This window comes from Salvelinus fontinalis, chromosome 19 (assembly GCF_029448725.1).
Source record: "Salvelinus fontinalis isolate EN_2023a chromosome 19, ASM2944872v1, whole genome shotgun sequence".
NCBI classification, from domain to species: Eukaryota; Metazoa; Chordata; class Actinopteri; order Salmoniformes; family Salmonidae; genus Salvelinus; species Salvelinus fontinalis.
In genome coordinates, this window is record NC_074683.1 from 14,564,224 (window position 1) to 14,579,749 (window position 15,526).

The 15,526-nt window shown below is 39.8% G+C and overlaps 1 protein-coding gene across 1 annotated transcript in view; it reads left to right on the forward strand.

The window, feature by feature from the left end:
• Window positions 1-15,526, forward strand: part of esyt3 (extended synaptotagmin-like protein 3) — a 35,064-nt gene that overhangs the window by 4,999 nt on the left and 14,539 nt on the right. Inside the window, exons 4-15 of the mRNA XM_055870902.1 lie at window positions 2,530-2,606; window positions 2,863-2,932; window positions 3,242-3,331; window positions 4,131-4,186; window positions 4,352-4,472; window positions 4,815-4,991; window positions 5,168-5,250; window positions 7,076-7,124; window positions 7,648-7,737; window positions 7,953-8,015; window positions 11,508-11,567; window positions 13,795-13,866. Coding sequence (XP_055726877.1) covers window positions 2,530-2,606; window positions 2,863-2,932; window positions 3,242-3,331; window positions 4,131-4,186; window positions 4,352-4,472; window positions 4,815-4,991; window positions 5,168-5,250; window positions 7,076-7,124; window positions 7,648-7,737; window positions 7,953-8,015; window positions 11,508-11,567; window positions 13,795-13,866 — 1,008 coding nt within the window. The remainder of the gene's footprint in view (window positions 1-2,529; window positions 2,607-2,862; window positions 2,933-3,241; window positions 3,332-4,130; window positions 4,187-4,351; window positions 4,473-4,814; window positions 4,992-5,167; window positions 5,251-7,075; window positions 7,125-7,647; window positions 7,738-7,952; window positions 8,016-11,507; window positions 11,568-13,794; window positions 13,867-15,526) is intronic.

Here is a 15,526-nt window from a genome sequence, read left to right on the forward strand (position 1 = left end):
AAATACTACCTGCTGGAGAAGACGGATTTTGTGGCCAGTTATCCCTCTCGTTTCGCCTCTTCGTCTCTGCTAAACTTCAAAACCATTCGATTGGGGTAAAATCCAAAATTGTGCTATATATTCATTGGTATTGTCATGGCTAATTTGTAAGCGATAAATAGTAATGCATTACAAGCTCAAACACTTAATCTGCAAAATTGACAAGTTAATTACTGGGCGATAGGGATTTTTTAGAACCTAAGTGCGGGGCCTACCCTAATCTGATAGTGGAAGTGTGGTGGTAGATGCCTAGTCTCCCTTATGGCTCAAATCAGGTGCCTACATAGTATACACCATAGACATACATCATTTACACACACACACACACACGCGCACACAAACACAAAAACAAACATACCCCATAGACATACATCATTCTCAAACCCCATAGACATACATCATTCTCAAACACACACACCCAGAGAGAGAAGTCTGCTCAGACAGATCCAGCTCAGAAAAGCCCAGCTCATGACCCTCCATCAGCAGCAGATTTTAATTTAGAATGGAAAATGAATGTGTTTATGCAACATGTTAGTGCATCGATTCGTTCTTTAACCTCTACCGAGTACCTAACCCGGATTCGGGAGCACCCCCCACCCCCCCCCCACACTGATTAGCATCGCTAGCATAGCGTCACAATTAAATAGTAGCATCTAAATATCATTAAATCACAAGTCCAAGACACCCAATGAAAGACACAGATCTTGTGAATAAAGCCACCATTTCAGATTTTTAAAATGTTTTACAGGGAAGACACAATATGTAAATCTATTAGCTAAACACGTTAGCAAAAGACACCATTTTTTTACTCCAACAGTTTTTTCCTGCGTCAGTAGCTATCACTAATTTGACTAAATGAAAATATATATAGCCACTAACCAAGAAACAAATTCATAAGATGACAGTCTGATAACATATTTATGGTATAGCATAGTTTTTCTTTTTTAAATGTGCATTTTTCAGGTATAAATCACAGTTCTACATTGCAGCTGCGATCTGATATAGTGCTGATGCAGCCAGAACAATTACAGAGACCAACGTCATATAACTAATTACTTGTCTTAAAACATTTCAGAAAAAATACACAGCGTACAGATATTGAAAGCCCAACATCTGGTGAATCCAAACAATATTTCAGATTTATTAAATGTTTTATAGCGAAAACAAAATGTAGCGCTAAATTAGCATAGCCACGCCAGCCAGAACCAGCTGGGCGCGCCCGACCAGTTCACATGCACGACAGATATATGAAATAACATCGTAAATTGGGTCTTACTATTGCTGATCTTTCATCAGAATGTTGATAAAGGTGTCCTTAGTCCTGATGAGTCGTTCAATCCATTCACAATGGCAACTTTCCCTCTTCATTTAGCATAGGTACTGGTCGACTAGCACGGTTCTGTCCAAAGTTAAAAAACTCACAGAACGGAACACGGCAAAACTCCCGAAAAAATTCAAATAATCTGATTAAACTATATTGAAAAAACATACATTAAGATGATATGGTCACATGTATCAAACAAACTTCGAGACGGAGATAGTTTTCATCCGTAACGGCAGCATAACAAAAGACAATTGCACCTCTAAAACGCGCGTTTCAGAGAACCGGAAGTTGTCGGTCACGCTAAAGAAATAGGTCTTATTTCACGTCAGTACAAGATAAACAAAAAATTTCTCCTCTGACGTCTTCTTGACACCCAGAGGAAGACGAATGAAGTGTGTTTCGGGTCATAGGTGGCGTGACCATATATAGGCAGAGCGTTGAAGCGAGCATACACATCTTGCAATCTTCTTCTTGCTCAGGGAAAGTGCTGTCAAATGACTTATGTTTCACTCAGAGACAAAATTGAAACGGTTTTAGAAACCATAGCTTGTTTTCTATCCAATGGTATTAATTATATGCATATAGTAACAGCAATAATTGAATAAGAGGCAGTTTAATCTGTAGAGGAAATTATGCTAATGCAAAAACAGCACCCCCTGTATTCTCAAGAAGTTAATCAAACCGAATGAAACCGAATTGTTTCAAACGAAAACATATCGTTCCTGTATCGTATCGAATCATCTTGAAAGGGAACGATGCACATCCCTAATGAATGGTAAGATTTGTTGTATAGTAGCGGGAATAAACCAATCAGGAGATAATTAGAATATGATTTACACAATGAAATAAACATATTAGGCCTACACGCCCAGTTATGCAATCTCCTTGCTAACAGCAAATGCATATTTTCACCATATTTTTTTTATTACCATTGTTATGTATTCTGTGCATGTCAACAAACACCTCCATTTCCCCAAAAAAACTATATTTGCATGCAAAGCAATTCTTCAAATTCCCATACTATAAAACATTATATTTTTGCTACTATTTAGAACACAAGTATGATTATTCGGACACAGCCAGCGTATATTTGGACGCGTATTCGGACACAGCCAGATAAATGAGGCACCTGGTGATAAAATATATCTATATTCTCCTAATTTCAGCCCCTCCGAATCACTGGACTTAAAGTGTACACCCATGAAGTGGACAAGAGGCAGGTGGTTATGGACCTGCACATAAGGTAATAGTAGTAGTAGTAGTAGTAGTCAAAATCGAATCAATAACACACAGTACAGCACAAAGACACAATAGGCCTACATTGGCTAGTAGTACTGTAGTTAGTTGTACAGCAGAAGTAGTCGTTTCGTTTATCCCAGAAAATCCATAACAAGGTACTGTAAAGGTCCGTTCTATGACTCCCTGTAAACTATTAGGGCTTTGGATTTAGCCTGGTCCCAGATGTGTTTGTGCTGTTGACAGTGCTTTTTGCTTCACAGTTACGATGGGGATGTGGACATCGACACAGAGGTGAAGCCGCCCATCACTGCTGGGGTCAAAAGTATTCGGGTAGGCATCAGATGTTCTTGTGTGGCATCTAGCTTGGCTCCATGTCCTACTGGCACATACAACCACCCTATGCTAGCCTAGGATGACTGTGGTTCAAAATTGAACATTGTTACCATGGCAAACCGGTTGTGTCACATTTACTCCTCTCACATCAAGCCATGTGTTCAATTTGCATTTTGTGTGTAATTAGCTTTTATGGTTTGCAGAGAAATTGCCCCTCTTGAGGAACTGTTTTAAAACTGGTTTTGATCTTTAAATTGATCTATATCAGCCATTTTTCTAATCATGTCAGTATGTTTTATTTTTCAGCTTCAAGGCATGTTGCGTGTCATTCTGGAACCTCTGATTGGAAATGCCCCGTTGGTGGGAGGAGTCACTATGTTCTTCATTCGTCGGCCGGTGGGTTCTGAAAGATGGCTCTGTTTGTTATTTATACCTATGACACCCAGAGATAAAAAAGTTTTTTTAGCTACCTTCATTCACCCTCTATTTATTATAGTTATATAACTAAATGTTATATATTTTGGTTTTCAGGAGGTCCAAGGCTAGTAGTATAGGCTATAACTTTTTAAACCCTACCATGTCACTAATGAGTATGGGACCTGTTGTGCCCCGTCAGGACATCGGCATCCTTGTGGTAGGATGCTAAGAGTGATGAAATGGGCCACCCGGGTGGCGCAGTGGTCTAGGGCACTGCATCGCAGTGCTAACTGCGCCACCAGAGTCTCTGGGTTCGCGCCCAGGCTCTGTCGCAGCCGGCCGCGACCGGGAGGTCCGTGGGGCGACGCACAATTGGCATAGCGTCGTCCAGGGTAGGGAGGGTTTGGCCGGTAGGGATATCCTTGTCTCATCGCGCTCCAGCGACTCCTGTGGCGGGCCGGGCGCAGTGCGCGCCAACCAAGGGGGCCAGGTACACGGTGTTTCCTCCGACACATTGGTGCGGCTGGCTTCCGGGTTGGAGGCGCGCTGTGTTAAGAAGCAGTACGGCTGGTTGGGTTGTGCTTCGGGGGACGCATGGCTTTCGACCTTCGTCTCTCCCGAGCCCGTACGGGAGTTGTAGCGATGAGACAAGGTAGTAATTACTAGCGATTGGATACCACGAAAATTGGGGAGAAAATGGGATAAAAAATTTAAAAAAAAAAAGAGTGATGAAATGTTTCATTTAAAGATATCAAATTCGAAATGGTTTAATTTTCAGACCCTACAAATCAACTGGACAGGGTTGACCAACCTCCTAGACACTCCAGGTCTAAGGTAATGTTTTTTTTAATTTTTTTTTAGATAGAAGTACAACATATATTTAGCAGTTTTTCCTTGAAAAAGAGTTCTACGAATTCAGAATTTTTAGGTCAGAATGTATCAGTTTCAAAATCACTATTTCAAATTGAAGTGACTTCTGCCCTAACCCTTTACCTCCAGTCACCTGTCTGAGCCAGCCATCATGGACATCATCGCTTCCCTTATGGTCCTGCCCAACCGCATGTGTATCCCCCTCATAGACCAGGTCAAAGTGGACCAGATGAGGTTCCCCCTGCCTCGTGTGAGTACAGTAAACTGATACTCCACTGTGTTTGAGTGTATGGCACATCTATGGTACAGTTCCAATGATTGGAAGTGGTTCCATAAAATTGTAATTTTCTATGAAATGTCAGAACAAGATTTGACACCAAACATTGGTTTAATGGGATCTTCAGTTATTTCTATATCTCTAAAAATCTGTTAATCAAATCTGGTTCCTGTGTTGCTGGCTACGTTGTGTTCATATTTTGGGGGTTTAAATATATGCTAGTTCTGTTAAATTTGTATTTTAGTGGGTGTGTGCAGTAAGATCTTGTTGTGTTTTGTACTTTTTGTGTAACTATAGTATTTTATGATGTTTTAGGGAGTTGTGAGGGTACACTTGCTGGAGGCCCAGGATCTGATAGCGAAGGACACTTATATGATGGGAATGGTGAAGGGTAAGTCTGACCCCTACGCGGTGCTTAGGGTCGGCAATATCCACTTCAAAAGCAAGACCATCCAGGAGAACCTGCACCCACACTGGAACGAGGTTTATGAGGTAGGGACTCCTGAAAATCCTGCTGCTGTAAATGTAGTCACACACACACTCACAATCGTGCAGTCAACCCATTCTCTCTCCCCTTTGTCTGTACACACTTTGTTTTTATTTATTACCATATAAAATATGTTTGAATATATGATTTCTTTTTTATCCCCTTTTTTTGTCAACTGCAGTTTGTGGTACATGAGGCCCCTGGGCAGGAGTTAGAGGTGGATGTGTTTGATGAGGACACTGACAAGGATGACCCCCTGGGAAAGTGAGGAAACCACTTACTATGTGCACGAGAATAGACACAACCTCCCCATTCTGATTTCTTACGCCCACTTGTCACTGACTGCTGACCCATGTCAAACATTCAGTAGTGCACAAGTAGGTTGTGGAATGTTCATATAGAAATATGTCATGTAGAACATATGCCTCTGACATAGAGTAAGGAATCATGCCGGCTCTATTCATGACCTTATCTATCTGGAATATTTTCCACAACATTTGTGTGACGACAGCCTATTGAACATGGCCCTGGTTAGATACTTTGACCAATTGAGGGCTTATTTATCAATCTCAAAGCTGTCACCCCTGGTGAAAATACTTGAAACCCTTGTAAGTGAACAGGTAAAAGAGTTTTTATTTACTAACTCTATTTTATCAATGTACCAATTGGGCTTCAGGAAGAAGCATAGCACAATTTACAGCAGCCATGAAGGTTTTAAATGATATCACTGAAGCCCTTGACAAAAAACAGCACTGTGTCTCACTTTTTATTGATCTCTCTAAGGCTTTTGATACAGTTGATCATGCTATACTAAGGCAGAGATTGTTGAGTGTAGGTCGTTCGGAGCATGCAGTTGCATGGTTTGCTAACTATCTGTCTGATAGTACTCAGTGCACTCAATTTGATGGGCTTATGTCTGTTAAATATTCTGTCCTTAATGGTGTGCCCCAAGGCTCTGTACTTGGTCCTCTCTTATTCACTATTTCTAGAAATGATTTAGACTAAAATGTCCGAAATGCACAACTTCATTTTTATGCGGATGATACTGTTATTTACTGTTGTGCCTCGTCTCTTACAAAAGCTTTCCAGAACTTGCAAACTGCTTTTTATACTGTTCAACATACCTTGTGTCAATTGAAGCTTATCCTCAATACCGACTAAACTAATGGTGTTTTCTAATGCAAGAAATAGACCTCTGAACCTTTCACCTATTACTACCTGTCAGGGCAAGGAGATTGAGGTTGTAACCTCATATAAATATCTTGAAATTCTAAATGATGACGGACTCTCTTTTAAATTGCATATTCAACAACTTACAAAAAAATTGAAGCTGAAGTTGGGATTTTATTTTAGGAATAAGGCCGTTTTTCTTTTGAAGCCAGAAGGAGGCTAGTATCAGCTACATTTATGCCTTTACTAGACTATGGGGATATTTTATATATGAATGCTTCCGCTCAGTGTTTGAGATCAATTGACACTCTTTACCATGGCACTTTGACATTTATTTTAAACTGCAAAACCCTTACTCACCACTGCACTTTGTATACCAGGGTTGGCTGGCCTTCTCTAGTCACTCGTAGGCTCAGTCACTGGTATACTTTTATTTACAAAGTCATTTTGGGTTTACTACCTTTTTATTTGGGCATTTTTATTGTTCAGAAATGTGGTGGGTACTCTCTTCGTTCGCTGGACTTTATCGCGCTAACTGTTCGAAATGTCCGAACTGGATTTGGTAAAAGGGCTTTTATGTACTCTGCGCCATCGTCTTGGAACACCTTACAAAATACTTTTAAACTGGAAGAACTTGTCCCGATTTGGTGTTTTTAAATTACTGATGAAGGATTTTGAGGCTGATTCCCTGACCTGTCAATGTTTTTAATTTGCTGTTTTTGATTTTGTTATACTCTTGTGAATTCAATGGTTTTTACTAGATTACTTGTAGTTTTTCATGTTGTCTGTCTGTCATTTTTGTAATGATTTGATGCTGCCTATCTTGGCCAGGAAGCTCTTGAAAAAGAGATTTTAAATCTCAATGAGCCCTTCCTGGTTAAATAAAGGTTAAATAAATAAATAAATGTATCCATCGTAGGTTTCGCCTGGACTTTGGAGAGGTGAAGAAGGAAAAAGAGATGGATAAGGTGAGAAGGTCACATTGAATGTTTTAGTTGCGGGATAGGCAACTCAGGTCTTGTACGGCCAAAATACTTCTGGTTTTCTTCTTCTACAGCAGCCAAGGTGATAATGGCTGGGGTCATTTTTGCTGTTCTCCAAATATAATGTTAAAGTTTTTAATTGTGTAGAAATGCAGTAAATGAAATTCAACTTTCAAAAAATGTCCAGGAAGGACCTCACTAACTCAAACCCTGGTTATGGCCCTGCACATAACGGAACACATTTTTAAAATGTGGATACAAATAGAAATTATTATTAGCTAAGGTAGTCTCCCGGTTTCAGTGTGTTTTCTACCTTTTGGTATCTAAAGAATGGAATGAGAAGACTCTCTGGCCAATCGGTGATATAAATCAAAACATCAACTATCATGTAGAAAAAAAACAACTATCAGAACTTTTGGCCCTCCATGCCTGGAGTTGACTAGCCTTGTTCTGAGGGTGATAACATCTCGGTTCAGATGAATAAACTATTCCCATTTCGTTGTCATAGTGGTTCACGCTGGTTGATGTGACGAGTGGAAAGGTTCACCTCAAACTGCAGTGGCTCTCTCTACAAACTGACCCGGGACTCCTAGCGGAGGTAAGCCCTCTTAAGCAGTTTATAACCACTCTTAAGCAGTTTTATAAACATTCTTAAGCGGTTGAGCCGACTCACCCAAACCGTGTTGTGGAAGCTCTGATATGTCTTTTCATACTGCACAGCCCGGGTCGCTAAAGGAAAACAACAAATGTGCTTATTAACCGTATACAACCTTTGACGAATATTGTGTATTTCTTTTAATTTTTCCGTTACAGACATCTGATGGCTGTGCTTGTGCTATGCTTGCTGTGTACCTAGACAATGCCTCAAATCTACCAGTAAGTACATCTGTCAAGCCTGTACAGCCACGGAGACTCACACGTTAACTAGCACAAACAGTCTGCGACGTGAATATAAGATGCGATAACCAAGTTTATTTGCTTATGAAAACATTAGTACACATTCTCTGAGCACCAACAAGACACTCTCCACTCAATCTGAATGCCCCAGGATGCCTTAGCACATGCTTATAACAAAGAGTTTTGCAATTTTGCATAAACATCATGTGATAGGCCGATGACAATCAAATATAAATGTTACAATTTAATCCCCCTATTGAAGATGATCATCACCAGTACCATCATTCGTAACTCATCACAATTGACCCTTCGCAAAGTTCTGCCTCAGAATTTTGGGCAACCATTCACAGCGCTCCAATGGATAACAACTGTCTTCGAGTCTGACACCTCGGACAAGCTCACATTTAAATCACATGAAAGCCAATGAAGGCTATGGCAAATACTTAGAATCTTCTTCAAAAAATACATGCTTAAATGGCTAAATAATTGAACAGTGCACAGGGTGTATTTGCTACTGTGATTCCTGAAATACAGAGCTTGTTGATGGAGTATTTTTCTAATCTGAAATTAGACCTTTGTTACATTGTTTGCTAGCTCAGCTGGTTAACTAGCTCTCACTTTCTCAAAATGAATGTTAGCTACCGGAGTTAGCAATGTTATGAATACAGCTTCCATCTGCTGTCGGCATTAGGATACGATTTGAGCGCACTAGTTATCTCTAAAAGTTGTTATAGCTTTGACTGCATGCTGACAGTGAATTCAGAGCCGTTCAGTGGCTAGCTACACTACAAACAAAACAGGTTCCTGTGAAGCAATTGTAATGACAGTCAACCACAACATACCCCCTGCTAATCAGGAAACTATTGGGTGTCAGTTTTGATCTCATTGTATATTAGAAACACAGTTTTAAATCATTGTGAGGGGATTTCGCCAGTGATTGAATGGGTAATTAGGCTTCCCTGGAAAATGTGGCCATTTTCAGGAAGCTAGGCGTATGTGTCACTCTTTTTATTTGTATTTTTTTATACAACTACACAAGACGTCTTACTTAGTTAGTGGTTTCAGTCTGCCGTGACACGTTCATCCATGTAAGATTCTAGCTACATTTTCAGAAATTATACATTTATAATTTTGTTGGAAAGTCATTTCAAGTTAAAGCGTACTGTTAGCTAGCTAGAAAACATTAGCTTGCTGGCTCGCTAGCTAACGTTACGTGTTTGATCTGTGTAGTAGTATTATTTCTATCTCAGAAACCCATTTGCATTCCTTAATGTTAGCTAGCTAGCAAACGTTGAACCTAGTTGGTTAGCTTTAGCTACCTGCAGATTCATACTACAGCATTTCATGCATGGTGGCTAGCTATGACAATCAGTTTGTACTGTTTGGGGGTGATTTTACAGCCATCTATTGTATTTCATGAACATGTGTACATGTCTAGACAATAGTGACCCATCTACTTAGTTAGATGTGGCTGGGGGTTATATCATTTCTTTCACATGACCCATCAATTTAGACAAGTGTCTCGGGAAGCGTCATCTAATAATTATAAAAACATTTATCTGGACCCTTTCTATTTGTGATATTGCTACTATGCAAATATGCAAGTTACCATTCCACTGTACCGTTTACAGCTGTTTCATGTGCATGTGACATATACATTTTGATTGTATTTGATATAGTGTGTGTTTACCAGAGACTGTAATGTGAAGAACAACATGACCTGCACCGAAGTCAGATTAGGATATAGGCCAAGAACTAGATAAATTGTATTTTTACCTGGCGTTTTCCTTATTGTAGGTTACTTATTTCACTATTTTTAGTTTTGAAATCTTTGGTTGTTCACTACTCTACATTACTCTGTTTAGCACATGGCCTCACATGTGAATCCTTAAAGAGATGGGTGGGACTAAGACGTGGTGTAAACAAAGAAGAGCTTTCCAGTAGGTGTACCAAATCATTCAAGGGCCATTTTATAGAAAGTGGAGTTTCTCAACTTTCAAAGCAGAATTACTTTCCCATTGTTCATCAACTGCAGTGTATGATATACCATTTTGTAGCTCTGTGTCTTTACCTTTATCAACAACAAAAAACCATACACAATTTCAAATTTTGCCACATAAGACCAAATCAAGGTGGTCGGTCAGATTTTGCAGATGTTGTCCGAGGTTGCAACAGTACCAAGAGGGGTGGGGCTTAGCGAAAGGTCAATTGTGCTCAAGTTATCGTTCATAAAACGTGGCCTTCTGCATTGAAAATTTTAGAGCTTTATTTTATCAAACCTAACGCAATGGTAAATATTAGCGCTGGCGATAGGGCTATGTGTCTGGGGGTATGTCAGAAATATTGTTGCTATTTTCACTGCAGAAATTATGAGTTTATTAAATGGCATAGGCTACAGTAACACGTAATAGCAACATAACAAAAACAATGTTTGCTCAATATGTTTGGCGTGTTGACAGTCAACATTGTTGTAATTGGCTTCAACGACTATAGGCCTTTACGCATCACACTTCTCCTCAAATAAAAAAATACTAGGCTCCCGTAATTTGTATGTGTGAGGCATGTTCTCAATAAGCAGGATGGAGCCTAGGCCTAGCGTTGATATGGTGTTATAGGACTGAATCATTTGAATACAAGAGGCACTCTTTGGAAATCAGGATGGATAGAAACCGAATGGAGTAGCCTATGCACTGCAGGTAGACCTATGTGAATAATGCAAAAGCATGATTGCAAAAGCCTCACGAGTAGACCATTTTAGAAGCCTTTTATGGATAGCCTACTTGGCTAATGCATAGCTAGGATAAGAAAGACACCAGATGAATTGTTGTTGAACCATCTTTCATTATAGTAGGGTAGGGGTAGCCTGTAAGGGCTTTTTTTCTTTATCAAATGAAATGGGAAAACAAGCAATTGTTACTGGACAATAACTTAAATGTTTCTACATACCAGTGTCACCAGATCATATCATCTCTCGTTCCATGATGGGCATATAACCTACATGGAGGGGTTTTTACTCACATCCAAAATAATAACGAACTGGCTCAAATAATGTATAATAGCCGACATAGATAAGAAGGGGATACTCACAAACTTGATAAAGCTTTGGTGATTTTAAGATGTATTTCAAAGCGGTCTCACGAGCCAAAGGACACACCTCAGATATGACCACTTCTCCCATCTCCGCACAGATGGGAGAAGTGTGCTCATGTAAGAAGTAAATTACCAATCCCGGCTCTAGGATTTGAAAACGGAAGAGTGCCGGCTTTAACGGGTCAAAATTGCAAAGAGTGCATTTGACAACTGCTTAACACCAGCTGAAAATAGAGCCCTTAATGTGTTATTTTGATACATGCACTACATTATTTGTCATGCTCTTCATTCTACTTTATTGCAGACATATGCCAGTATTTGGTTTTTCTATCTGAAATATCTATTGTATACTATTAATATCCATTCATTTGCCTACCACAGAAAGACCACAGTGAGTTCAGCCACTTTAAAAAGGACGGGAAGCACGCCAAAGATGCCAGGGTAAGATTGACTACATGCATGGGTCGTATTTAGTAGGGCACATAAAGGACAACATGTTGAATCATTTTGCATTGGAAATGAAAATGTTTAGTTTCTTATTGGACAGGTAGTCCCTCCCTGTTTCAGTCTGTTTTCCATTTGGTGCCTCATGAATATGACTTAGGCAGAGTTGAATTTCCTGCTACTGGTACTCCAGGGTTGTGTTCACTAGAAACCAAATGGAAGCCAACAGCAGCAAACGGAAACAAAACAGGGAGGGACCTACCTGAATTTGTCCAGCAAACTCTTTTCTTTTTGGAGTAAACGGTTTCCGTTGTGCACAGTACTTGGTAAAGCACTAGTGTTTCCTGTTTTTCTGGAGAAGGCAGGTCCATACGGGTGTGACCTGTTGTATTCATTCCCATACCTGCTTTGTCTGCCCTGACTTGATCTTTTTGATTCTGCTTCCCCTCCTCTGCTCCCCCTCCTGGTCACTCTGTGACACTGCTGTGAGAATCTTCAGTTTTTCTGATGTCACTTCGGGGAAATGCCTTTTTGCATAAGTAAGGTCCCTTTCCGGACCGTAGGCAGCGAGTTCTGTCTTTGACCTGTGGTAATGCAGAATTTTCTCTGAAGGTTGGTTAGTCAGAGGACAATCTCCACTGTCTGTATGTTGTGACGATTAGTCTAGAGCTGCTCTCTCTCGAAAGCATGAACACATTAACAAGCTGCCAGGTGTAGCACAGTTTCTATTATTTGATCTATGTTTGTGCATTAGTGTCCTTTTTATACAGTATAGTGTAGATCCCCTTGTTAAAGAAGTATTGACATTTCCCTCTCTGAAGTCTGCTAACACTATAGACTCCCCTCTCTAGGTCATGTGTTGTGCTAGCAGCTAGTGTGTGTGTGTGTATATACACAGAGAGCACCTGTTCTCTTATGAGCTGATGCATTCCTCTGTTTGCTCACGTGAGCCTAGCTCATATTATTCTCATGTGAGTGGAATGCAGACTCAAGGCAACCTATATGGGAGCTGCCCGCAGGCAAACTAGAACATTCCAGAGCGCTCCGCCACTCATGAACAAGACATGTCAGACCTGGCTGAAGCTTGTTTACCTAATCTTTTGTGAAATCTCTTTTTTTTCCACTGAGTGTTCCTGACATTGAAATCTCTGATTTTGGAGTTGGACAAGTATAGGTTCTGAGTAATGAAGTGAATATTATGCAGGTTTATTTAAAAATACAGTGAGGTCTGAAAGTATTGGGACAGTGTTTTGGCTCTGTACGCCAGGACTTTGGATTTGAAATGATACAATGACTGAGGTTAAAGTGCAGACTGTCAGGTTTAATTTGAGGGTATTTAAAAATTACAGCACTTTTTATACATAGTCCCCTCCATTTTAGGGGACCAAAAGTATTGGGACAAATTCACTTATACTGTACACTATAAAAGTAGTCAAAAGTTATTATTTTGTGTCCAATAGAATGGTAAATAATATATTGTGTTATTTTGGAGTCACTTTTATTGTAAATAAGAATAGAATATGTTTCTAAACACTTCTACATTCATGTGGATGCTACCATGATTACGGATAATCCTGAATGAATCGTGAATAATGATTCATATCCCCCCAAAAATGCTAACAGCCCCTGTTATTATAATGGTGAGAGGTTAGCATGTCTTGGGGGTATGATATTTGTATGTCTAACTTTCTCACTCATAATTTATTCATAATTAATTCAGGATTATCTGTAATCATGGTAGCATCCCCATTAATTTAGAAGTGTTTAGAACACAGGAGGTTGATATAGCACCTTAATTGGGGAGGACGGTTCTGTTGTAATGGCTGGAGCGGAATCAGTGGAATGGTATCAAATACGTCAAACACATGGTTTCCATGTGTTTGATGCCATTCCATTTGCTCTGTTCCAGCCATTATTATGAGCTGTCCTCCACTGATTTAGAAATATATTATAATTTACAAATAAACTGATACAATTTCATTATTTACCACACAATTCTATTGGGCACAAAATAATCTGAAACACAACCAAAATTTACAGCAAATGCACTTTAACCTCATTGTATCATTTCGATTCCAAAGTGCTAGAGTACAGAACCATACCAATAAATACTTTTGGAGCTCACTGTACACACACACACACACTGACGCACGCACTTACTCACTCTGACACACTCATAGCTGAGCCTCTTTTATATCAATGTTAATGTTCTTTTAATCTACAGATCACAAGGAGACCCAACAATCCAAACTCTTATGTGGAGTTCTCCATTGATGAACAGAATCAGAAAAGCAAGGTATGTTAATACTGTATGCTGCTGCATTGTAGGGATAGTCATGCCAGGTGGATGTGACTTCTATTAATTAAATATAGTATATCCCCCACTGATACGTTTTTTGTCCATTGCATCATTCAACATACTCTATCTGCCGTTAACCATTCTATATACAGGTAACTGACAAAATAATGGAAATACTTTAGCAAATGAGGGACACAAAGTATATTGAAAGCAGGTACTTCCACACAAGTGTGGTTCCTGAGTTAATTAAGCAATTGACATCCCATCATGCTTAGGGTCATGTATAAAAATGCTTGGCTACCATGCCTATGCCCCCATAGGATGACAATCCACATGCCATGAGTGGTCTCTGAATGATTTGAAGAGCATGAAAACGATGTAAACCATATGTCATGGCTGTGTCAGTCACCAGATCTCAACCTATTTGAGATTCCGGAGCGGTGCCTGAAACAGCGTTTTCCACCGCCATCAACAAAATTATGGAATTTCTCGAGGAAGAATGGTGTTGCATCCCTCCAATAGAGTTCCAGACACTTGTAGAATATATGCCAAGGTGCATTTAAGAAGTTCTTGCTCATGGTGGTCCAACACCCTATTAAGACAATTTATGTTGGTGTGTTGTTTATTTTGGCAGTTACTTGTATCTTACAGGTAGGGCACCTAAAATCCCCGAAATCCTGATTTGAAGGACTCAGAATTTCCTGCTTCTCCTATCCTGATTCCAGGAATCTTCAGACCTGGGTTTTCTGGGAAAACGTGGAATTCTTTAAAACTTACTGGAATTTTGCAATTTTGTAACAGGTGTTTGACTTTTTATCAATAGTGGAAAAAATCAGTTCTCTCCTCAACTCCTCCTCTCCTCCGTGACCTGGAAACCAATAAGTGGTCACCATATGTAGGAGTTTCAATTCTTTAATAGGTGAAATGAGGAGTTTCCTCTTCTCCTTGTTTGCCTCCTCCGGCAAAGGATGTTAAAGTGTGTCCTACCACGGAAGAGTTTTGAAATCAGCCACACCCCCTTTGAAACAGCTGTTTTCTCAGAGGAGAAAACCTTACATCTTAAAAAAGCAATATATTACTTATCCTTTTATCTGTAAAATGTATAGTGCAGCTAGTTACATTTATTTTTACCACTTCACACATGTACACTGAGTGTACAAAACATTAGGAACACCTTCCTAATATTAAGTTGCACTCCTTTTTGCCCTCAGAACAGGTTTTGAAATCTTTCCACTGGGTTGCTGGCCCATGTTTCCTCCAATGCTTCAGTTGTATCAAGTTGACTGGATGTCTTTTGCGTAGTGGAACATTCTTGATACACACAGGAAACTGTTGAGCGTGAAAAACCCCGCAGTCGTTGCAGTACTTGACACTCAAACCGGTTTGCCTGGCACCTACTACTATACCCCATTCAAAGGCACTTAAACATTTTGTCTTGCCATTCACGCTCTGAATGGCACACATATACAATCCATGTCTCAATTGTCTCAAGGCTTAAAAATCCTTCTTTAACCTGTCTCCTCCCCTTCATATACACTTATTTAGGTGGATATAACAGGTGACATCAATAAGGGATCATAGACAGACCAGATGAATCCAGCTGAAAGCTATGTCATGGAAATAACAGGTGTCAGGGCCTCCCGGGTGGCACAGTGGT